The sequence below is a fragment of the Emiliania huxleyi genome, assembly GCF_000372725.1.
Source record: "Emiliania huxleyi CCMP1516 chromosome Unknown EMIHUscaffold_117, whole genome shotgun sequence".
Taxonomy (NCBI): Eukaryota; Haptophyta; order Isochrysidales; family Noelaerhabdaceae; genus Emiliania; species Emiliania huxleyi.
This window is the reverse complement of record NW_005201421.1, coordinates 100,485-122,378: the sequence shown is the minus strand read 5'-3', so window position 1 is coordinate 122,378 and position 21,894 is coordinate 100,485. Positions and strand designations below refer to the sequence as shown.

General features: G+C 66.4%; 3 protein-coding genes across 3 annotated transcripts; 1 reads left to right on the top strand and 2 right to left on the bottom strand.

The window, feature by feature from the left end:
* Window positions 1–3,764: 3,764 nt before the first annotated feature.
* Window positions 3,765–6,341, top strand: EMIHUDRAFT_466806 (hypothetical protein; the record flags this gene model as incomplete). Its single annotated transcript, XM_005790942.1, has 4 exons — window positions 3,765–4,536; window positions 5,204–5,309; window positions 5,446–5,461; window positions 5,576–6,341. The coding sequence occupies 4 exons, from the start codon at window positions 3,765–3,767 to the stop codon at window positions 6,284–6,286; spliced, it is 1,605 nt and encodes a 534-aa protein (XP_005790999.1). The 3' UTR covers window positions 6,287–6,341.
* A 2,073-nt stretch (window positions 6,342–8,414) lies between these two features.
* On the bottom strand, window positions 8,415–15,784 carry EMIHUDRAFT_466805 (hypothetical protein; the record flags this gene model as incomplete). Its single annotated transcript, XM_005790941.1, has 18 exons — window positions 8,415–8,845; window positions 8,923–9,030; window positions 9,243–9,761; window positions 9,826–10,032; window positions 10,099–10,610; window positions 10,693–10,737; window positions 10,900–10,939; window positions 11,004–11,113; window positions 11,156–11,313; window positions 11,498–11,694; window positions 11,765–11,853; window positions 11,921–12,093; window positions 12,259–12,528; window positions 12,603–12,844; window positions 12,918–13,191; window positions 13,286–14,634; window positions 15,200–15,244; window positions 15,644–15,784. 18 exons carry the CDS (start codon window positions 15,782–15,784, stop codon window positions 8,804–8,806), a joined length of 4,521 nt encoding a protein of 1,506 aa, XP_005790998.1. The 3' UTR covers window positions 8,415–8,803.
* Window positions 15,785–16,849: 1,065 nt separating this feature from the next.
* Window positions 16,850–19,161, bottom strand: EMIHUDRAFT_454608 (hypothetical protein). The gene is made up of 9 exons (XM_005790940.1): window positions 18,598–19,161; window positions 18,362–18,524; window positions 18,243–18,284; window positions 18,110–18,168; window positions 17,855–17,896; window positions 17,618–17,671; window positions 17,442–17,540; window positions 17,330–17,364; window positions 16,850–17,246 (listed from the first exon to the last, which is right to left on the bottom strand). Exons 1-9 carry the CDS (start codon window positions 19,150–19,152, stop codon window positions 17,162–17,164), a joined length of 1,134 nt encoding a protein of 377 aa, XP_005790997.1. The 5' UTR covers window positions 19,153–19,161; the 3' UTR covers window positions 16,850–17,161.
* Between the last annotated feature and the right edge of the window lie 2,733 nt (window positions 19,162–21,894).

Sequence of the window (21,894 nt, the reverse complement as noted above, 5' to 3'; positions counted from 1 at the left end):
CCCCCCCAGCTGGCGACTCGTGAGTAGGTGGCCGGGGCGGAGTGCGAGGGCCGCGTCGAGCCAGGCGGGGAGGAGGAGGAGGAAGGGGAGTGCCGCTTGGCGCCCTTCCAGTCGGTGCACCTCGGCCGCACCTCGGCCGCACCTCGGCCGCACCTCGGCCGCACCTCGGCTGCACTTCGGCTGCACTTCGGCTGCACCTCGGCTGCAGGTGCGTGACGGGATTTGGTGGGCGCTGGTGACGGTGACGACGGTGGGGTATGGCGAGCTGAAGCCGAGATGTGCCCGAGATGTGCCCGAGATGTGCCCGAGATGTGCCCGAGATGTGCCCGAGATGTGCCCGAGAGTAGTAAGGCTGGCGGACTGGACTGGCTGAGCGCAGGCGATCTCGTGCCTCTCTCGACGGCGGGCCGGCTCGTGGGGGCGATGGCGATGCTGACCGGCGTGGTCGGCCTCTCCTCCATCATCTCGATCATGACTCAGGAGAGGGCTCGCACGGCTCCTTCCCAGGACACTTCCCGGACACTTCCCGGACACCGCGGCGACACGGCCGTCCAGACGCCTCGCCGCCCCCCCACACACCACCCCGCGGCAGAGAGCACGGCAGAGAGACCGCTCGTGGTTGACTCGGCTCACCCACCCTTGCTTGGCGGCCACTTCGCAGGAGATGGGCTGCTGCCGCGACCCAGAGACCGGCCGCTTCTCGCACCGCCCCTCCGCCACGCCGCCGTCGGTAGTAGGACTGGCGGGTCCAACCCGCTCCTCCTCGCCCCGTCCCGGACCCTTCTCGGAGCCCTTGCCCGTAGGCGCGCGCCAACGGGTCTACCCCGCCCCTCCTCGCCGCGACCATTCCGCCAACCAGCTGCGGCGGCGGCGGCGGCGACGGGGGCGGTGCGGCGCAGCTCCACGCGCTTGAGCAGCGGCGAGCGCGGCTCGAGCGGCTCCCCGGGAGGAAGTCGGTCCGAGGGAGCACGGCGGACTTTGCTTGCCGATAGGCTAGCGCGGCTCGAGCAGCTCCTCACTTCGGTCGACAGGCGGCTGCAGGACGCCGCTGCAGCCAGCCAGGAGCAGGACCTCCCCGCGGCCGCGGCGGCCAGCGCCGCTCGGCCCCCGCCAACAGCGGCGGAGGCGGCGGCGGAGGCCGCGTTCCCCACCGCTCACTTGCCGGTAGATCAGTTTTGAGGTTCGGGGCGGCGACGACCGCGGACGACATGGCGTCAAAGTTTTAGCACGAAAGGAATCCGGAGAGCCAGAGGCGCGCGCGCCGGAGGCGCCGGCAAGCGCAGGGCTCGCGGGTAGAGTAGGAATTCTATAAGGAGAGGGAAAGGTGCAGGGTTAAGATTCCGTTAGCGGGAGTTCGCGCTACGCAGCGGTGCTGGCTGCTGGGCTGGAGCCTCCACGGTGGAGCTGGCGGCGGCGCAGCTGCGCGGGACCCGCGGGCCGACTACACGGTCGAAATTTTCTTCTAATACGCGAGTGGGCAAACTTGTACTGGGCTGGGTCTTTAGGCATTGTGGGGTTGGCACTCCCATCGACCCTCATGACCTCCTGCGGTCTCTGAGACGGACACCAGTGGGTGTGGGACCACAGGCAGGATACACTCGAAGACTGGGTAAGCAGTAGAGGTCGATACTCGACGCGTCCCACATGGTCTGTGTCGCTGTCGGCACGCTGTCGACAGGACGTCGAGCGACACCGGTGGCAGTGCCACCCAGGAGTGGTCGGGCGGTCTCCCGTCATGAGAGAGCCACCATGTGATCCGTATGATGGTTCCTGACAACCGCCTCAGTCAACTTTCGTCACAGTTTCCGCTCTGAGAGGAGCTGCGGGTCAGTTCGACAGCTGGAGCTGTGTCGCCGGCGTGCGGCGGCCTGCCTCCGGAGGTGCCTCTGAGGTGGACATTTTTTGGTCACCGTGAGAGAACGCGTTCGAATTTTCACTCGGGAACTTCAACTCCACACGCGCACCGGCCAGGGCTACAATAGTGCCAGTGAGGCGGAGGCGCGAGTCGGAAGGCCGCGACCGTCAAGTGTTCCCCCAAATTTCCTATAAATAAATAAATAAAACGGGCACGCCAAACGAGGGGTGGGAGAGGGACAGGGTCCCCACCTGCACGAGCAGGATCTTGGAAGGACGATCAGGGACACAGGGGAACGGGAGCGGGGAGCGCATCGCGACACGGAGGGGGGCTGGGCAGGGTTCACCCACACGACAGGGTCCCAGGGATTCCTCTCTCGTATAGGACAGGTTGCACCCGGCGGCACGGGGGCAGGCGCGGGCCTCCTACTGGTTGCGCTCTCCTACAATCGCTGTGGACCCAGCCACGTATTCTTCTACTGTTATAGCGCCAGAGTGCGCGCCAGTCCCGTGCCCAGTGTCGGAGGAAGAGTTAGTTCTAAAATTCTTCTACCCGGGTCGAACCTGTGTCGGTGAGCACTTTGGAGCACTTGGAGTGCAGTCATCAGCCTCACATCCAGGGCCGGGGAGCTAAGAAGCGCACCCAGCGGGCCGGATGATCGGGATCGGGTTGCGGGCAAGAGAGCCCTAGCCCCGGGGGTGCGCGTTCGCAGGGAAAGGGCCTTAAAAGTAAACACGGGTCTCCGAGGGTTGGCTCCGCGCTCCGGGTTTCCCCTAGCAGCAGACCGCCCCCCCTCTACTCGGAGCTATAATGAACACCAGACATGAACACGACGCGTACTCTCACACGACGTCACCGCTCAGGGCCCCTTCGCGCAAGGTCCTCATCCTCACTCCGGATGAGGCTCCCCTCTCCTCTGAGTTCTTCCTCTTGTTCGCCTTCCGATGATCATCCGACGGGCGCGGGGCCCGACCTCCCCTCCTAGCCATTTTCAGCCGCGGCCCCGCCACCACCTTTTCTTCTCTGTGCTAGTTCGTGCCAGTCTGCTGTGCGAGGGGGGGCGTGGGTCGAGCGCGCACCGGCCGGCTCCGAGAGCGGCCGTCACGTCGAAGAGGGGGGCTGGTGCTGCTCGAATGACGAGGCGTGCCGCTCTGCTGCGCTGCCGACAGCCCCTCTTCCGAGCCGGCGCGTGGCGGCGAGCCGCGGCCAGTGTCGCTGGTGCGGTGGAGGCGGCAGCTTGCATCGGCCGGCAGCGGGTGCTGCCATCACGTCGATGAGGGGGGGTTGTGTCGGCGACTCGTGTGGCTCGAGGCCTACGCTGCGCCGCCCGAGCCCTACTGCCGATCCAGCGCCTGGCGTTTGGGGCGAGCCGCGGTCGTCGTCGCTGATGGTATGGCGGCGGCGGCGGCGGCTCGCCCTTCCCTCCGGCCGCAATTCCGATCCCGCCGCGCTCGCGGGAGGTCGCGCGTATATATTTCTAGACAGCAAGGGCCCCGTGGTGCGTGGTTGCTTTCAAGTTCTTAGATCACAACCCAAGGATGATATAATAAGGCAAAAAGATGGGTTGCGCCTTGCCGATCCGCACCTACCTAGGCTCTTCGTTGGGTGGCGCGCCCACTTCACAACGAACCGTACTCGATCAGTCTCTGTTCGCGCCCGCTGTCGTGCCGCGCTGGGTGCCGGAAAGGGCCTCCAAATGCGCCCCCCCGCGCCCGCAGCCCCCGGCCAGTATTCGCCCGTCTACTCCGCCTACCTCGGCTGCTTCGGGTGCCACACCACTCTCGTCGTCCCGAGCGGTGCGCCGAGCGTGGTGTGCGGCCGCTGTGGTGCATATAACCAGGTTCCCGGCGTGCAGTCGGTGATGGGGCCCGCGATGGGGCCCTCACCGATGATGTACCCTCCCCCCGCCATGCCGCCGCACTTTGGCATCTCGCCGATGGGGCCTCTGATGGGCCCGATGATGGGGCCGCACATGGGCCCTCCTTCCATGGCTGCGCTCCCGCCTGGCGCGATGCCGCTCTACGACGGGCGAGGGATGCTCCACGGCTTTCTCCGGCCGAACGGGCGAGGGATGATGCACGCGGACAGCGCCTACGGGGCTCAGGGGGCGGCGGCGGTGTCCGCTGCCGCCGCGATGGGCGTGCCGCCCTCCCCCATCCTCCCCGCCCTCGCCGAGCTGTGCGCGGCGGAGCCGGGGACCAAGGCGCGGGCCAAGGCGAAGCGTCAGCTGGCCGAAGTGTACGGCGTGAAGCCAAAGACTATGGTGGAGGCGGCGACGCGGATTCAGCGCCGCTGGCGCGACGGCGCCGCCGCGAGCTTCTCCGACCTGGCTGCGCTCGTGGACGAGAGGCAGGAGGCACAGGAGAAGGCGGACAAGGCGCAGGAGAAGGCGCAGCGGAAGGAGCACGGGCGGTCGGAGAGGGCGGTGGCGGCCCAGCTGGCGGCCAAGCTGCACGGAGGGCGTTTGCACCGCCAGCTGGTCGACAAGCTGCGCGCCGGCGAAGAGCAAGGCCTCGCCGCCGGCAGGCTGATCGCAGACACGGCTCTGAGGAGCCTCTGCGTGGCGGCGGCGAAGGAGAGTGGGATCGGCTACGTCAGCCCGGCGCTGGTGCTCGAGCGTCTGCCCGGCATCCGGCAGGAGCGCGGTCTCTATGTGTACGCGCCCGAGGGCGCGCCCGAGCGTGCGCCCGAGGCGGGCGGCGCGGGGGCAGACGGGGCGGCGGAGGAGGAGGCGGAGGAGGAGGGAGAGGAGGGGAAGGAGAGGACCTCCTTCCTCTCCCAGGCGGCCGCCGCGAGGATGGCAGCTGCGGCGGCGGCCGGCGCCTCCGCCGGCCCCTCCGCCACCGCCGCCTCCGCTCCAGCCGAGGCGCACAGCAGCTCGAGGCCGGCCGGCAGCTCGGGCGTCGCCTCTGCTTGGCTCACCCAGCGGCAGGCAGCAGCAGCAGCAGCAGCAGCAGCAGCAGCAGCAGCAGCAGCAGCAGCAGCAGCAGCGCCCCCTTCGACGACGCGGGCCGCCGTGCCCTCGTTCGCCTCTGTGGCCGCTCGCAGCGGACGGGAGGGCAGGGCTCCTGTCTCCGCCTCCGCCTCCGCCTCCGCCTCCGCCTCCGCCTCCGCCTCCGCCTCCGCCTCGTCGGCGGGCCCCGCTCGCAGCTGCGGGCGTCAGGCGTCGGACGCCTCGTGCCACACCTCGAGCTCCTCCTCCAAAAAGCTCTCGATTTGGTTCCAGCGGCCAGCGGAGTCGGAATGCGCGCGGGTGCCCAGGTGGGGAGTGCGGCTGACTGGCGCCTGCGACACGCATCATCGCCGCCTGCGAACCTTCTCGGAACCTGCTCGGACCCCCTCCCGTAGGCGCCGTCGACACACACCCTCGCGTCTCGGAGGCGCTTGCCGGGGCAGGGACCGCCGTCGGCAAGGCGAGGACTCTTCTCGGAAGCTCCTCGGAGCCTTCCTGCAGGTGCTGCCGGGCGGGCTCGCCGAGGGAAGGCTCCGCGCCGCAGACACGGTCCTCGCGCCTCTGGACGGCCACGCGTACCCCCGGGGCACGTGTGTCCACGACGCGTCCACGGCACCCCCCCCCCCCCCCCCACCAGGTCCTCGCCGTCAACGGTACGCCCGTGTGGGGCCACAAGGCGGCGACCGAGGCAGCGAGCGGCGAGGCGAGGGGCTCGCCCCCCGGAGCGCCCCTCCCCGCCTGAGCCTTCGCGGATGCCCCTTCTCCAGGCGCTGCGCGATGCGTGTGGCCTCATCGAGGTCGAGGTCTTGCGGGGCGCAGATTTGGCCGGCAGAGGGGCGCGAGGCGCGGGAGGAGGGGGAACCGCGGGCCCCGCCGGGACGGAGCCGCCGCCTCGCACCGCCTCCTCCACCGCCTCCGCCGCGCCGCGCCCCTTTATTCCCAGCGACGCTGGCACGATCATAGCTCGGCTCGAAGCGCTCGAGGAGTACGTTGAGTCGAGCGGAGGGGCGGCCGGCGGGCGGGCGGCGAGCGGGGGCATCTTTGGGCGGGTCGTCGCCGTCGAGGGTGCCGTGCAGGCGCTTCTCGAGACGCGCGGCGTCACCCCCTCCGCCGCAGCCTCCGCCTCCCACCCGCCCGCGCAGCTGCCGGAGAAGGTTGCACGGCTAGAGCAGCTCCTCGCGGCGCACACTGTTCCCGCCACGGCGCCCGCCTCCGCCGCTGCAGCCGCCGCAGCTACCCCCGTCGCCGTTGCCTCCACCGCCGTCGCCGCCGCCGCCGAGAAGGAGCTGCCGCTGCTGGTCAAGGTGGAGACGATCCGCTCGGCGCTCTCCCTCCCGAAAGGGACGCTGGTCGCGATGCTCCAGGCCGCGCACAACACCCTCTCTCTCGAACCCGACGGCGGGCTCCTCAGCCAAGCCAACCGGCTGCTGCGAGTCCTGCACGAGGCTGGCCGCCTCCCCCCCCTCTCGTCTGCGTGAGCCGCCACGGCTTGCGTGTTTAGATTTTTTCTCTTTCAAATCAAAGGCACGTGTTCAAACGAGAGAGAGATAGAGAGCATAGAGAGCCGTCGAGTGTCAGGAACTTACGCGTTAGAGGGAGCGGACCGTGAGTTGAGGAAATCGGAGGACGCGACCCACTTCGCCACAGACGGTCCCGCGCCTCGCCGCTATGACGGCGACACGGCCGCAGCTCGTGTGCGTGTCGCCGTCTTTGTCCGGAGTGAATACTCCAACGCGCTCGTCGGTGACGGTGTCCTCCAACCTGCGCCGCGCTCGGCGAACCTCGACAGCGCTTTCGGTGGCATGCAGCTCTTTGCGCCTGAAGCTTGGAGAGCAGCTCCTCTGCTGCTCACACACTCTGCACAGTTGACACAGCCTACTGTGCGGCTGCCACAGCTGTGACAGCGATGGGCTCGCCCTCACTGGCCCTCAGTCACTTGTGCTGCGGCTCGTTGTGTGAGCGACACTGCTCGGCGACTGCCGGCACACTGTGAGACCATGGGTGTGAGGTTAAACCACGCTACCAGCGCTTGGTCACATCGGCCCCGAGGTCAGATCCTTCTACTCTGTTGATGACAACACTTGTCTACTCGCTGGAGCCGAGCAGGAGGGCCCGGCGCACAACCCCTGGTCAACTCAGGGTCCACACCCCGTACGGCTCTAAGTCTAACGCTTAAAAACGGTAAAGACACCTCAGAACTGCGGTGAGATGCAGATGGCCCCACCCCGATAACATATCACCTCGGCCGATACTTGTCGCTGGAAGGTGCTATACAGCGCCCCGTGGTATATCACTTGGGGGTGATACCATATCGGCGCCGCTACCAAGTACCATAACGCCTGGTGGTGCTACATATCGGTCAGTGCTACCCATATCGCTGCGGGGGCGATCTGAGCCCCGCCTGGTGTCGAGGTGTCGAGGCCCGGTGTCGAGGGTGTCGAGCTGCTGTCGAGGGATAGAGGTGTCGAGGCCTGTTGAGGCCTGTCGAGGCCTGTCGAGGCCTGTCGAGGCCTGTCGAGGCCTGTCGAGGCTGGTACCACGCTTGTCCATCCGTACGCTGGTACCACGCCCAGCAAAACGCTGTTCCTTAGTTGCAGCCTCTCAGTTGCACCCCTGTTGATGTAGCACAACCTGTGAGCACAACCAGTATACTCTGTGGGCATTTGAGGACATCAAGCTGGGGGAATCGTGTCCACAATCGACTCTCTCGCGGCAGCCCGGGTTCATTTCTTTTTTCGTTTCACAACAGGATTCCGCGACCCTAACCCCGACGACGGCCACGAAGCAATACAATCGGCTGCGCTGGCTGCGCGGATTCGTGGGATCTCACACAATCGTAAACTCCATCTGGGACGCCTTCGCGTACATCAAGCAGCTCGAGGACCTCCAGATCGCCAACAATGGGGAGCGCAGCTTCGAGCGGCGGCGTATTGCTGACTTGGAGGCGCAGATGCTGGCCGGAGATGTCTCGCAGCTGAGCCTGGAGGAAGCCCAAACTCTCGAAGAGCAGCGCAACAAGGCGCGACCAGCTCATCTTCCTGCGCAACGTCAACCTGTCTGACGGGGCCGAGGCCGACATGGCACATGCACGCAACCCTCTTCACAGACACGATGCCTGAGGAGTTCGACGAGGACGAGCTCTACTGCCACAAGACCCTCTCCCCTGGCACCTTTGCCGACCACGACGACTTGGTGACGCGCTGCTCCCTCTTCTGGTGGGAGGTTATCGCGTGCCAGTGCAAGGCCAAGGGCGATCCGCAGGCTTCCACCTCGTCTGCTGCCTCGACCTCGTCCTCCTCGCCGGCACCGAACGTGTCTCCAACCGAGCCGGTGGCCGACATCTGCACTACGCCGGGCTGTACGCTCGGAGAAGAAGAACCCGGCGGAGCAGGTCTGCTTCTACTGCAAGCAGGGGCGCACCGGCCACATCGACGAGGCCATGGCGGGGTCCAGCAGCTCGCTTTGAGCCTTTCCTCTTCAACGAATGCAACTTCACGCTCCATCTCCATCCACGGTGGACCCTTTGCGGAGACTCGGTCGTGTGACCGTGTGTGTGACGCACCTTGGATTTAAAAACGGTGCACGGCCACTGCGCGTGTTTATCTTCTGTTACACGGCTCGAGATTTTTGGCTCTTGTTTTGCCTTTGCGGCGTGTTGGCTGTTACGACTTACACCTTTCCATTTGACCCGCGGGCGTCGCCGTCGGACAGACTCCACTTCGTATAGTAAAAAACCGCACCGCCACCGGCCACCAGCCACGCTCTCTACGCCTGCCTGGATCATGTATTAGGATGCATCATGTTCATGTGTGTTATGTGATGCTGCATCATGCATGGGATTCCATGTGACACCGCCGTGCCGAAAGCCAGCCACCGACCCCGTCTCCCTCCCCTCCCCGGCCCCCTCCCCCTCCCCTCCGTCTCCCGCCAGAGTGCCTCTCGGTGCCGGCCGCTCCGCCCCCCTCTCCCGCCGGGGCGCCGCCGCTCTGCCAGCCTCACGCGGGCGCGTCCCGCGGCTCAACGAGGACCTCGTTGACCTATGCGGACGTGCCGAGGACGCGTGGTGGGACGTGTCACGCCTTCGCGGCTCGACGACCTCCTCCCGGGGGCGGACCGCGACGTGCGGCGGCTGCGACAGGGCCCACACGACGGTGTCTGCGACGTCGAGCGGGTCGAGCCAGACGTTGCGGTCCTTGGACGGCTGCGCGTAGATGCCGCGCGCCTTAGGGGCAGACCGGTGTGCGTCGCGCGAGGAGAGACGGGCACGGTGAGGAGTACAAGGGGAGGGCGGGTGCGGCGTGGAGAGGAGCGACAAGCGCGGTGCATCGCGGGAGCAGAGACGCGGGGCCGCTGCGCGTAGCGAGCGCGCGCCTCCTCGTCGGTCGTGCAAGCGGGGAGCTCGGAGCGGCAATCGCCCGGCTGCACGGTCGTCACCTTGACGCCCGTACCGACGCACTCGGCGCGCAAGCCCTGCGAGACCGCCTCGTTGAAGAACTTTGTGCCGCTGTAGACGGAGAGGCCGGGGAAGGCCTTGCGGCCCGCGTCCGAGGTGATTGTGAGGATGTGGCCTCTGCCGCGCGAGAGCATGCCGGGCAGCACCGCCCCGACGGCGTTGAGCATGCCCTTGCAGTTGACGTCGACCGCCTGCGCCCACTCGTCCTCGTGCAGGTTCTTCATCAGCGTGTAGTGCATCACGCCCGCGTTGGACACCAGCACGCTCACAGGGCCGAGCGCACCCTCCGCCTCGCGCACGCACGCCTTGACGGACGCCCGGTCGGTCACGTCCGCAACCACGGCGAGGGTGGGCACGCCGTGCGCGCGGGACAGCTCCCCCGCCAGCGACTCGATCCGCCCCTTCCGCCGTGCCGCCAGGCAGACCGCCGCACCCGCCGCAGCGAGCTGCCGCGCGATCGCCGCGCCGATCCCGCCCGAGGCCCCGGTGACGACGGCGACCTGGCCGGTGAAGCGGCGCGGCTCAGGCAAGCCCGAGATTACCCGAGATTACCCGAGATTCGACCTGGCCGGTGAGGCGGCGCGGCTCGGCGCCCCCGGCCGCGCCTCCGACCGCCGGCCGCGGGAAGACGCCAGCGTCGAGGAGGTGCCAGCAATACTCGCGCACGAGCGCGATGTCGAGAGGCGGGTAGGCGCCCGCGCCGCGACGGCTGCAGACGGCGCGCAAGGCGGCGCTCTCGAAGGAGGCGGTGGCGTCGTTGGCGGCGAGTGCCTGTCCACAGACACACGGCCGTGAAGGGGCGCAGGCGGGAACGGCTGCGCGCGACGGCGGCGACACCTCCGGAGTGGCCAGTGGACTCAGCAAGTCCCACAGCGGGCGGAGGATGGCTTGCGCCGCCTCCGACGCGCCGCCGGCGGCAGCCTCGAGCCGCTCGCGGAAGGTTGCGTACGGCAGCGACTCGACCGCGACGCCGCAGCTCCGCGCCGCGTCGAGCACGGCGTCCCAAGGCAGAGTCGCGTCGGAGTTGACCAGGTTGTACGCCTGGCCGACCGCGCCAGAGTCGCCCGAGAGGGCCACGACTGCGCGCGCCGCAAAGTCGACCGGCGTCAGCTCGCAGCTCCACCCGCCGACTCCGCCAGGCGCCGCGCCGAGCAGCGCGCAGCCAACCAGCATCAGAAAGTTGGAGTCGGAGCTGTTCCAGCCAGCGGCGGCGACCTTGTCCGAGAGAGAGCTCGGCCCGCCTCGCGACCGCTCGGCGGCGTCGAGCGCAGCCTTGACCTGCTCTGCGGCGTCGAAGCGGGGCGTGCGCCCGATCGACACGTTCTCGGCGTGGATGAGCTGGCGCGTGCCTGCAGGGGGAGGAGGGCGTGTCACGCGCGTGTCACGGGCGTGTCATCGGCGTGTCATCGGCGCGGAGGAGCGAACGCGCGCCTCGCGGTCGGATGGCGGCGCGCGGGTCGCACCCACCAAGGTTGCCTAAATGGCGCACACGCGGGGAGCGTGAAGGGCAGAGACGCAGAGACGCAGAGGTGTCTCAGCCGGCGATGGCTTGCCTGGCCGGACGATGGTCGTGGGCAGGCGGGTAATCTCGGGTAGTCTCGGGTAGTCTCGGGTAGTCTCGGGTAATCTCGGGCTTGCCTGGCCGGACGATGGTCGTGGGCAAGCCTCGCTTGGCCGCCTAATTAATAATTAGTAGTTAATTAATAGTTAATTAGTTAGCTAATTAGCCCTCGCTTGGCCGCCTCGCGCACAAGCAGCTCCGCCACGCACTTGGACTGCGCGTAGCCGGTCGTGAGAAGGGGCAGCTCGGCGTCCAAGTCGGCCTCGCCTTCTGCGTGCGGTCCGCGCGTGCCTGAGGGAGGGAGAGGGGGGGGCGGTGTGAAAGAGGACTCACACTCGGCCTCGCCCTCTCTTCCGCGCGCGGGCCGCGCGTCGCCTGGCCGAAAGACGGCGTCGGTCGAGACGTAGGTCACCGGCTTCACCTTGTGGTCCATCGCGAAGTGGAGCACGCGCGTGGTCGACACGACGTTGTCTCTGCGCAGGCCCGCGTACCTGCGGTTAGGGTTAGGGTTAGGGTTAGGGTTAGGGTTAGGACGTTGTCCCTGCGCAGGCGCGCGTACCTGCGGCACACACTCCGACAGCCGCTCAGCCCAGAACCTCAGCCGAGCGAGAGACATCGCGCCCACTTCCCCACCACCGACACTGCTCACGGGTGACTAGCTAGGGCATCGCGCACGGGAAGACGAGGTTGACGCGCGCGGCGGCGTGGATGACGCGGTCGACCACAGTGGCGAGGTACTGGTAGTGGTCGTTGGAGAGGCCCAGGCTCTTGAGAGCGGTGTCGCCCTCGATGCCCTCGATGCGCGCCGCCCACCCGCCCTCGGACTCCCAGAGCCCGAACCGCTCCAGCGTGCCCATCACGCGCTCGAGCGCCTGTTCACAGTTGCAGGTGTGAAGGAGACGCTCTCACGGTGCCATCGTGCCCCTCACGGCGTCGAAGCGCCGTCTCCGTCGCCGACGCGCGCACGAGGCAAAAGATGGTCTTCGGCCCTCTCTCCCCCGCCGCGAGCAGCTCGCGCAGCACGAAGGCGCCTAATTGATAATTAATAGCTCATTCATAGTTAATTAGCCGCGAGCAGCTCGCGCAGCACGAAGGCGCCGAGGAAGCCGGTCGCCCCGGTGAGCAAGACGCACTCGCCCGCGCAGCCGAGCTGCAGCGGCTCCTCCCGCGCCTTGCACCCCTCCTCCCGCCCCCCCTCCGCCCCGAGAGCCAGCAGCGACGAGTAGCTCCCCACGCGGCTCGCCGACTGCGACGAGCAGCTGTCGACCCGCCTAATAATATTATTAATTATATATTATTAGTAGCTGTCGACCCGCCTGCTCGCGAGAGAGAGAGAGTTGCGTGCCAGTCAGTGGAGAGGAGCCGAGAGGAGCCGAGAGGAGCCGAGAGGAGCCGAGAGGAGCCGAGAGGAGCCGAGAGGAGCCGAGAGGACCCGCCTGCTCGCGAGAGAGACGCCGTGCCAGTACGCGCGCAGAGCCGAGTCGAAGCCGACGGGCATGCCGCCCGCCAGGGCCGCAATCTCCTTCTCCACGACGGAGCGGGGGAGGGGCGTGTGCGGGGCCTTGTCCGCGCGGCTGGCTCCGTCAGCGTCGAGGTGCGCGGACAGCTCTCGGATGGTGGGGTGCTCGAAGAGGGAGGCGACGCGCACCGCCGGGTAGCCTCCCTGGTTGAGCGCGGCGATCAGCCTCGTCGCGCGGAGGGAGTGCCTAATTAATGAAGTAATTAACTGTTAATTAACCATTACTTGTTAATTAGCCTCGTCGCGCGGAGGAGGGAGTGCCCCCCCTGGTCGAAGAAGGACTCCTCGGGGTCGACCATCGCAGCGGGCAGCTCGAGGACCTCTGCCCACACCTTGCCCACCGCAGCCTCGGTCGGCGTGCGCAGCTGCGGCCCCCGCGCACCGCCGCTGCTCTCGACGAAGCGGAGGAGCTCCGGCAGCGTCCTCGGCAGCGCCTTGTGGTCGAGCTTGCCCGAGAACTCGTTGGTTGGGAGCTCGTCCATCGGGACGATGAAGGACGGGACCTAATTAATTAATAATTAATTAATAGACCTCGTTGGTCGGGAGCTCGTCCATCGGGACGATGAAGGACGGGACCATGTAGTGCGGCACGGCCGCGTGCAGCTCCGCGCGCGCCTGGCGCGGCGCCGCCTCGCCGGCGCTGCCCCCGTCTCGCTCTCTCTCGAAGACGACGAAGGCGGCGAGATGCTTGTCCGTCCCCTCCTCGCCCACCACGCGAACCACGCACGAGGTGACCCCCTGGCACTGCAGCAGCGCCGCCTCGACGGCGCGCAGCTCCACCGAGTAGCCGCGTATCTTCTGCATCGAGTCGTGCCGCCCCAAGATCTCAAGCGTCCCGTCCGGCCGCAGCCTGATTAATTAACTGGTGAACGATTAATTAACTATCAATGAAGATCTCAAGCGTCCCGTCCGGCCGCAGCCTGCCCCAGTCGCCCGTGTCGTACAGCCGCGAGTAGAGGGCGGGCGAGGCCGCGTCCTGGCCGGGCGTCTGCGGCGCGGGCGTCGCCGAGAGGGAGGGAGGCCGCGGGAGGAACTTCTTGGCGGTGAGGTCGGGCCGCTGCAAGTACCCGCGCGCGAGGCAGGGACCGGAGACGAACACCTCGCCCGGCAAGCCGAGCGGGACGGGGCGGAGAGCCTTTGCGGCGTCCGCCCCTCGCTGCGCCTCGCCCGACTTCTCCGCCTGGTTCGCGTCCTCCAGGATGAGCACCTCGACCCCGTCCAACAGCGGGCCGGTCGAGCAGTACTTTCCTTCGGGCGGCGGCGTGGCGGCGAGGTCGACCATGGACACGTCGTGGCACTCGGAGATGGAGTAGAGGTTGAGCAGCTTGAGGCCGGCGGGGGCGAGAGAGAGCACCCGCGCGCGCAGCTCCGCCGTCGCCACCTCGCCGCACAGCACGACCACGCGGAAGGCGGCAAAGGCGCGCCGCAGCTCGTCGCCAGAGGCGAGGGCGGGCGAGTCGAGCACAGCCTCGAGGAGGGAGGGCGTGAAGAGCATGCGGGTGACGGCGTGCCGCTCCAGGAAGGAGGAGAGGGCGGGAGGGTCGTAGATGACCGAGTCCGGCACCACGACCAGCGTCGCCCCCTGCAGCAGCGGCCGCAGCATCTCCCAGACGAAGAAGACGTTGCATGCCTCGCGGTCGGAGCCGTCCGCCGCGTACGGCGCGTGGTGCGCGCGGTGGGAGTACGAGAGGACGGAGCCGCGGTGCGGGCAGGAGATGCCCTTCGGCTCGCCCGTCGTCCCGCTAGAGTAGACGCAGTACGCGAGCGACTCGAGGCTCGTCGCCAGCGACGGGAGAGCCGCCAGCTCGGCCGGCAGCAGCGCACAAGCCTCCTCCCAGCCGGGATCGAGGCAGAGGCGCGGCGCGTCGGCGGGCAGCTTTGCCGCCTGGCTCTCTAGCGTCAGCGTCAGCACCGGCTTCGCCTCGGCGAGCACACGCCGCAGCATCTCCGCCGGGTAGCCGACCTCCAGAGGGAGGTAGGCGCCGCCCGCTGACAGCGCCGCGATGTAGCCGACGGCAAACTCGAGGCAGCGCGGCATGAAGATGGGCACGACCGGCTGCTCCTCGCTCACGCCGCGGTGCCGCAGCGACAGGGCCAGGGTCTGTGTCTGCCGCTTGAGCTCTGTGTAGGTGAGCTCCCGCTCCTGGTCGATGACGGCGATCCGGTCGGGAGTCCGCGCCACCTGCTGGTGGAAGAGCTCGTGCAGCGGCGAGTCTGGGTAGACAAACTTGCCCGGGCCCACGCCGTTGTGGCCATTGGCGTGGCCGCTCATGAGCAGCGAAGTAGGAAAATCCTAGCACGCGATGTTGGGGGTGAAGGTGCTCGGAGCCTCCAGTAGCCTTGAATTCTTCTTTTGTTTGTTTGTTTTTTTTCTAGTCTTTTCTATTTCCGTTTACGTGGCTCTTACGTACATTCCCGGAGGAGGACTGCTGACAGGGTTTGCGATGGGCGTGACGATGTGGAGTGGCGCGAAGGGTTTCTTCTGTCTCGCGTCCACCCATACCGCGCTGGTGTCCAGTCCGAGCCAGGCTGTTCTTCGCCTTCCTACCTAACCTAACCTTTATTGAGTTGTTGCCGCCGCCTTTTGCCATTGGGCGCCCGCCGCGCGAAACTCGGGTCGCAACTCTCCCGGCGGCGTCAGAAAACACGCCTGCGTGGATCGCGTTGCACCAATCCTCGCCACCCAACGCGGCCAAAGGATACATGCATCAACCTTCTTCCCCTCGAGAACCCGCGGCGGCGATGGCAATCGCGCGGCGCCCGCTCATGTTTACCGCGCGTCAGCGCAGCGAGCCGCCCGTGAGCTGTGCATTTTGCCTGGACCCCTGTGAGGTGTCCGAGAGGCAGCCCATCCTCACCTGCTCCTGCTGCAACGCCATCGTGCACGAGGCTTGCTGGTCGGCCTACGTCAGCGCGAACTTGGGCGCGTCCATGCTCGCGGCGAGGCAAGATGGTTTCGACTCGATGGAGGGCATTCGGCGACTGCATCGCTGCATCTCCTGCCGCGCATGCGTACACAGTTTGCCAAACGTCGGAGAAGCTCGCCTCGTCAGGACGCCACCTCGGCGGAAGCTGTCGCTGCGCGCTCAGATCAAGGAGCTGCAGAGGAGCGTGCGACAAAAGGAGGAGCTGCTGAGCACGATCCGCGCCAGGCGATCAAGGGTGAGCGCAGAGGCATGCGCCGCTCCCGCGGACTGCCCTTTGAGGTCGATGCGAGAGGAGGAGCAGGAAGTGTTGGGAGAGCTGGCCGCGACGCTGGCCAAATGCGCGGATGATAAGCGGGCGCGCCTCACCGAACTCACCGCGCTCCTCAGCTCCGGCGCCAACGACTCGGCGCCGTCCAAGAAGCGGAAGGGCCGGGATTGATGCCGACTGCCCAGCAGCAGGCCGGCCAGCGCCAAAGCCAAGCCAGCCGCAGGGTCGCAGTGCGCGGCGAAAGTCATAAGGGACCTCGCTGCGAGCCAGCTGAATGTAGGTTGAAGAGCGCAAAAAAAATCGCTCCCAATATTAAAGTATAAAGAGCTCAAACCCGATATCAGCTCTCTTGGGGCCGTCCGAATGTCGTCTCTACTGTCCAAGTTGTTGAACGGGAGGAGTGCACTGGACGCGAGGGTCGGTCGGCTCCTAACTAACTAGCTAGCTGTATATAGTCGCGATACGCGATCTGCCGGCGTGCGTATGAGCTCACTACTCGAGTAGCTAGATAGAGCTCACACTAGAGGCCGTCATCGCATTCGCTCTCCTGGTACCCAGCGCTGGCTTCTGACTGTCGTTGCTGTCTCTCCCTGCTCGACTGTCTGTGCTTGTGCGTCTTGGGTCCGGGGTTGTAAGAAAATGAGGCAAGTTGCTGCCTGCGCCGAAAAGTCACGTCGGAGGTGCCACCTCGGCAAAGCCCGCGACGACAGCCTTCGACGGCAGGCACGTGGTTTGTTGTGCTCCCCATACGGGCCTATTAGCCGTGCTTTGCCACCTCGTCTCTCCGGTCCCAGCCCGCAGCCGCGCGTGACATCCCCAGGCTGCACTCACACACCGCCGCTGCTCGTCCCGCACAGGCCGAACGCTGATGGAATGATTTGGTACACCGCGCAGGAGGTGGAGAGGATCAACGCGCTGCTCCTCGCTAAGAAGCAGCAAGGTACAGGTGTCCTCCCGCCGCCCAGTTCCGAGGAGCATGGTCACATCCGGGCACTGAGCCGGGGCAGCAGCGTGGCAACCACCGCTGCCTCGCCGTCGCCCTCCGCCTTTGCCTCGCCGAAAGCTGATCGTGTGAAATGTGACGGGAACCCACTTTGCATCGCACCCACGACCCCCGCGGCGCAGGATCCCGGAAAGTGAGGAGCCCGGGCCTTCCCCTTTCTTTGAATGCCGTCTCCCGCGGTTTGCCTGTGTCTCTCGTGTCTACGCACACACACTGCCCTGTTCAACTCACCCTCCACACCCCGTACGCACACACACTGCCCTGTCTGAGTGCCTGTGTGTCTGTCGTTGTGGAGATGACTGCCCACTTTACCTGGTGTACTCGTAATAAAATACAGTAGAATCCCTGGCCTGCGGAGGCCACGAACAAAACACAGACTCACACGCGCTTGCGCCGGGCGCTGCGCCTGCGGCGCGGGCCGCGGGGCGCCAGCACGTGCAGAGTGCTCCGCAACGCACGCGGTCTCGGCACGCTCTCCGATGGTCCGGGGCTGTGGGACACCCTCCCCCCCTCTCTCCAAAGATGCCGCTGTGGCCTCGAACACGCTCCCGGCGGACGGGGAGGGAGGGCGCTCAGCGGCAGAGGGGTGGTGGCTGAGGCGGTGGGCGGTCTCAGGCGGGTCTCAGGCGGGGCAACGCGCGAGGGCGGCGTCGAAGGCGGGCATCTGGACCGGCTGCGAGGAGGCGAGGTTCCACGCGAACCCGAACCTACGGGTGGACGTGCAGGGCGTGCGCTGGGACGTGCCTCGGACCTCGGTGGGAGGTGGCTCCTTGGCCGAACTAGTCTATACCCGGTTCTCATGAAGAGCGTCTTGCCGAACTGGGCCTACGGGGGGGACGTGTCGCGTGTCGTGGACGCGGACAGGGAACGGAGGGGCCTTGAGAAGGGGGGGGGGGGGTCGCCATCCCCGAGCCGAGCGTGCCGCCCATGCCGCCGACCATGAAGCGCGCCATGTCCCCGAGGGAGGAGGCGCGGCCCTTGGTCAGGAGGACGAAGGTCACCTACCAGCCCACACCGTGCTACCCTGTGCTCCTGCGGTGGGAGGACTCGCCCCTCGGCCCGCAGCGCGAAGGGGCACCGCGTTGAGGATGTACTGGAAGACAGTCGTACCGCACGTGGTGACGGCAAAGTCCTGTCGGCATGGGACCAGGGGCGGGCGTGTGGCGTGCGTGCGGCGTGGCGATGGCGACGTCCTTGGAAGGTGTGGGGAGGGCGCGAGGAGGAGGAGGGCCAGGTGCCAAGAGAGGGCCGTCTGTGAGCTAGATCTCGTCTCGACCTCGGCTAGATCTCGGCTAGATCTCGGCTAGATCTCGGCCTGTCCGATGTGGAGCTGGTCAAAGAGCATGTACGTATGCGCCTGGAGGTTGGGTCAGTGGAGGTTGGGTGAAGGCAGGTGGTCGGTGGTGTGAGTATGTGTGGTGTGTGTCGGGCCAGGCAAGGATTCGGAACGGCATGCTTCGGTCAGGGTTTCGTCGAAGGTTTCGTCGAAGAGCACAGGAGGCGTGGGTGTGTGCGTGTGTCAGGATCCATATCGGGCTCGATCTCGGGCTCGATCTCGGCTCGATCTCGCCTGCCAGGTCGGCCCTTCCTGCCACGACGCCGGGAGCAGCGACGCCTCCTCGCTAGAGCCTACCTCTCGCATCTCCTGGCGCGAGTCAGCGAGTCGGGTGAGAGAGCCGAGGCACGCCCCGCCTCGCCACAGCCTGTCTTCTGCTGCTGCAGCAGCACGCCGCACGCGAGCCGGCCTGCGGAGGCACACCCACACCCCTCTCATCCACGGGCCACTCGCGGCGGCAGGCAGCAGGCGCGCGCGCGGGCGGACCGATCAGGGCGGGGATGAAAATTGCAAACGAGGCGGCCGTCATCTGCGAGAAGAGGACGCCGCATCCGCGCAACTCGACGACCGCCTCGATAGCGACGAAGCCGGAGAGGATCATCGCGAGGCCTGCGGTGCCGGTCGCCTCTTCGTACCCTTGCCCGCGCGCCTAGCACCGCTTCTCCCGCACGGCTCAGTCCCTTCCGAGCAGCGTGCCTCACAACCCCTCCGGGCCCACGCGCCATGAAGAAGTCGACGAGGAAGGGCGAGCAGACCGCAAACAGGCCGTAGAAGGCGCCCATGAACGGGACGATCCGCATCGTGCCGGTGATGGCGCGCAGCGACGAGACCACGACCGACTCGCCCGTGATGCCCGCAAAGAGAAAGTAAAAGACGGGCGACGCCATCACCACGTTCGCCGCCGCCGCCACGTTCTTGCGCAGGAAGTCCTCGATCAGCTGCCGGTCGCTGATCCGATCGCTCACGCCGAGCGAGCGGAAGCCGGCCAGCAGCCCGTTGATGGCGGAGGCGCGCTGCTCATCCGACGCGGCCATGGCGCCGAGGACGACGCCCGCGAAGAGTGCGGTCCCCTGGAAGAAGCCGGCGTCAAACTGGCCGCGCGCAAGCAGGCCCGCCTCTTCGGCCGCCGCCGTGCTCAGCTGGCGGGCGGCCGGCCGCAGCAGCGAGCCGCGCGAGCCGGCCGGGCAGGAGGCTCGCGCCACAGCTAGCGGCGCTCGGTGCAGGCTGCCTGCGCAGGCTCGCGGCGCAGCGCGGAGCGCACAAGCGGCGCGCAGCATACTGGTGTCCTATGAGGAGGGACGGGGCGTTTGTGAGGGCGCCGAGCGGGCAACGAGGCGCGGGAAGGGGAGGAGCAGGGTGCTTGATGAGGCGTCGGACTTGTTGCAACTCACTGGCGAGAAAAAGAAAATTCCGCCGCGTCGCCAAAGTTTTTTGTAAAGAACACTCCAGGATGTGCTTCAGCTCGAGCAAAACGCATATTCGGAAAAAGAAATGTTACGCAAAGAAGGTGACACGCTGCAAGCAAGGTTGTGCTCGACGGCCTCTCTCGTCGGCCGCCCCGAGCGCGCCCAAGTGCCGTGACCATCACTGCGGCCTCGGCGCTGTCTAAACGCACGCTCGTAGCATGGGTGCAAGCATCGTGAGTCGTGCCGTGCTCTCCCAGATGCATTTTGCGGTGTTTGCCATGGTTGCGTCTGCTGCGAGGCCGCCGGTCACCGGCACTGTTGCTGCACGAGACCGCGTCCCTCCTTACGTTGCATCGTCATCTGCGAGCGGCGGATGCGATTGCAGCTTCACTGCGACATGGCCTTGCCCCGACAAGCCGCTCTTTGGACCAATGAGCGTTACCGTCGACCACAGGCCGAAGAAATCAACATCGTGCTTGGGTGACGATATGTTCGTCGTTCCTGGCCAGGCGGGCCGCACGGCCATGTATCAGTCGGGCGCGTACTGCCACGCCGACTTCCTAAACGTCACGATTCCAGCGCAGCAACATGCCAACAACGACGGCTCTTATTGCTTTGCCGCCTGCTGCCCGCCGCCGCCATCTGCCGAACTCCCCGCCGGCGAGCATGCCGCAGGCAGTGTCACTGCACGAGATCTTCCTGCTACCGTACTACCATCAACCGCCAACGACGGATGCGACTGCAGCTGGACTGCGACCTGGCCGTGCCCCGGCAAGCCCCTGTTCGGGGTGGCGAGTGTTGTCGTTGACCGACGGGGTTATGCGGTCGCGTGCAACGTTGACAACTTCATCGTGCCCGGCCAGTTGGGCCGCACGGTTAAGTACGAGGCAGGTGCATATTGCGACGCGGACTTCCTAAACGTCACGATTCCAGCGCAGCAACACGCCAACGACGATGGCTCCCGTTGCTTTGCTGCCTGCTGCCCGGCGCCGCCACCAACTGCTGCCAAACTCCCCACCGGCTTCAAAACAGCAATTCCAGCTCGAGCCTCAGTTGTTACTGGGCACGATGTACCAAGTGTCACCGTGCACGACGACTGCAGCTGGATTGCGACCTGGCCGTGCCCTTGGGGCCGCAAGCCTCTTGCCGGGCCGACCAGCTTCGCCGTCAAATATGTCCCGGGCGTCACTTTCCAGGATTCTTGGGGATCGGGGTATTTCGAGCGCGTCACCGTGCCAGGACAAGGGGGTCGAACTGTGCGATTCGATTGGCGTGCTGGCGCCAAGTACCTCATCGTCAATGTGCCCGCGCAACAGTACGCCCACGACGATGGCTCAAGTGGCTTCGCTGCTTGCTGTCCTATTCCGTTGCCGAGTCCTCCGTTGCCACCGGCATCGCCACCCTCCCTCCCGCCATTCTCGCCCGTTGCCGCGTACTGGATCGAGGTGCAAGGTGGGCGGCGCTCGAATGAGGTCTCTTGGAGTCTTGCGTGCAACGATCGCCACCTCATCTCGGACGGACCCTACGGCACGTGGTACAGCCATCAGGACAGCCCGCATGCATACAGCGTCGACGTCCCTCCGCTCTCAAGAGGGGTGTATCCTCTCCATGTACGACACGTGGGGCAATGGCTGGGACGACGCCACGTGGTCAGGCCTTGGACAAGAAGACATCACGCTCGGGTGGGGGCACTACGGCACCCACTCTTTTGTGGTGCCTCACCACCCTCCGCCGTCGCCGCCGCCATCGCCGCCGCCATCGCCTCCCACCGTCTCCGCCATTGCCACCGCCGTCCCCGCCGATGCCGCCGCCACAACCACCCTCGCCGCCCAAACCGCCACCAGCAATGCCGCCAAGTCTCGAGGAGAAAGTCAAGGGCCTTTTGAGCGATATGGTTCTGAGCACCGAGGTGAGCGCTCTACTACCGTGGGGTGGCGAGGACGCAACACTGCTCGAGGGTCAGATGAAGTCAGCCGAAGCGCTATTCTCCAACTTCACGCAGGCGCCCATGCTTGTCAACCTCACCTCGGCGCTAGTTCTGTACTTCTCCAAGATCGACCCATCGCAGCTCAACAGCTCATGGACGGAGGAGATGCAACGCGCGTGGCTTGGCCGGCTCTTCCTTCTCGGCAGCAGGGTGAAACACAGGAGCGAGGGCGCCTATCTCAAAGAGCTGTTGGAGAAGGCTGAGGAGTACATCACCGTCGGAGCTGGCGACGCCTTGGCCGGGGACTATCTCAGCTCATTTCAACGGAGGAAGGCAGAGCTTTGGGATGGGTTGGATGACCTCCAGCAAAGTGCACCCGGGGTCTTTCTCGGGTACACCGTGCCTGAACTCTGCCGCAAAGCAGGTGACTTTGGTAAGGATGCGGCCGAAGACGTTGTCTCAAGTACTGGCGTCGGCCTCGGCGCAGTAATGGCGTACCATATTGCTGATGCTGCTATGGCCAGTGAGGAGGGTAGCGGCACGGATCACGGACGACGCCTTCGTGCCGTCACTCGTAGCCAATCCTTCAAGGGCGAAGCATGTGTGTCAGAGCGATCCGAGAGTTCAAAGGCGAAGTGCCCGTGGTGCATCGTGATGAAGATGAATGACTATCGAGCAGCAATATG

Bases quoted from the DNA above. Each gene is read 5' to 3' on its own strand.
- EMIHUDRAFT_454608 (XM_005790940.1), bottom strand. From the start codon at position 19,152: ATGCTGCGCGCCGCTTGTGCGCTCCGCGCTGCGCCGCGAGCCTGCGCA. The intron at 18,525-18,597 runs GCGCGTGGGCCC...AAGCGGTGCTAG, and splicing joins TCCTCGTCGACTTCTTCATG to GCGCGCGGGCAAGGGTACGA. The intron at 17,365-17,441 runs GCGACCCCCCCC...TCCCCCCCGTAG, and splicing joins GCACGCTCGGCTCGGGGATG to GCCCAGTTCGGCAAGACGCT.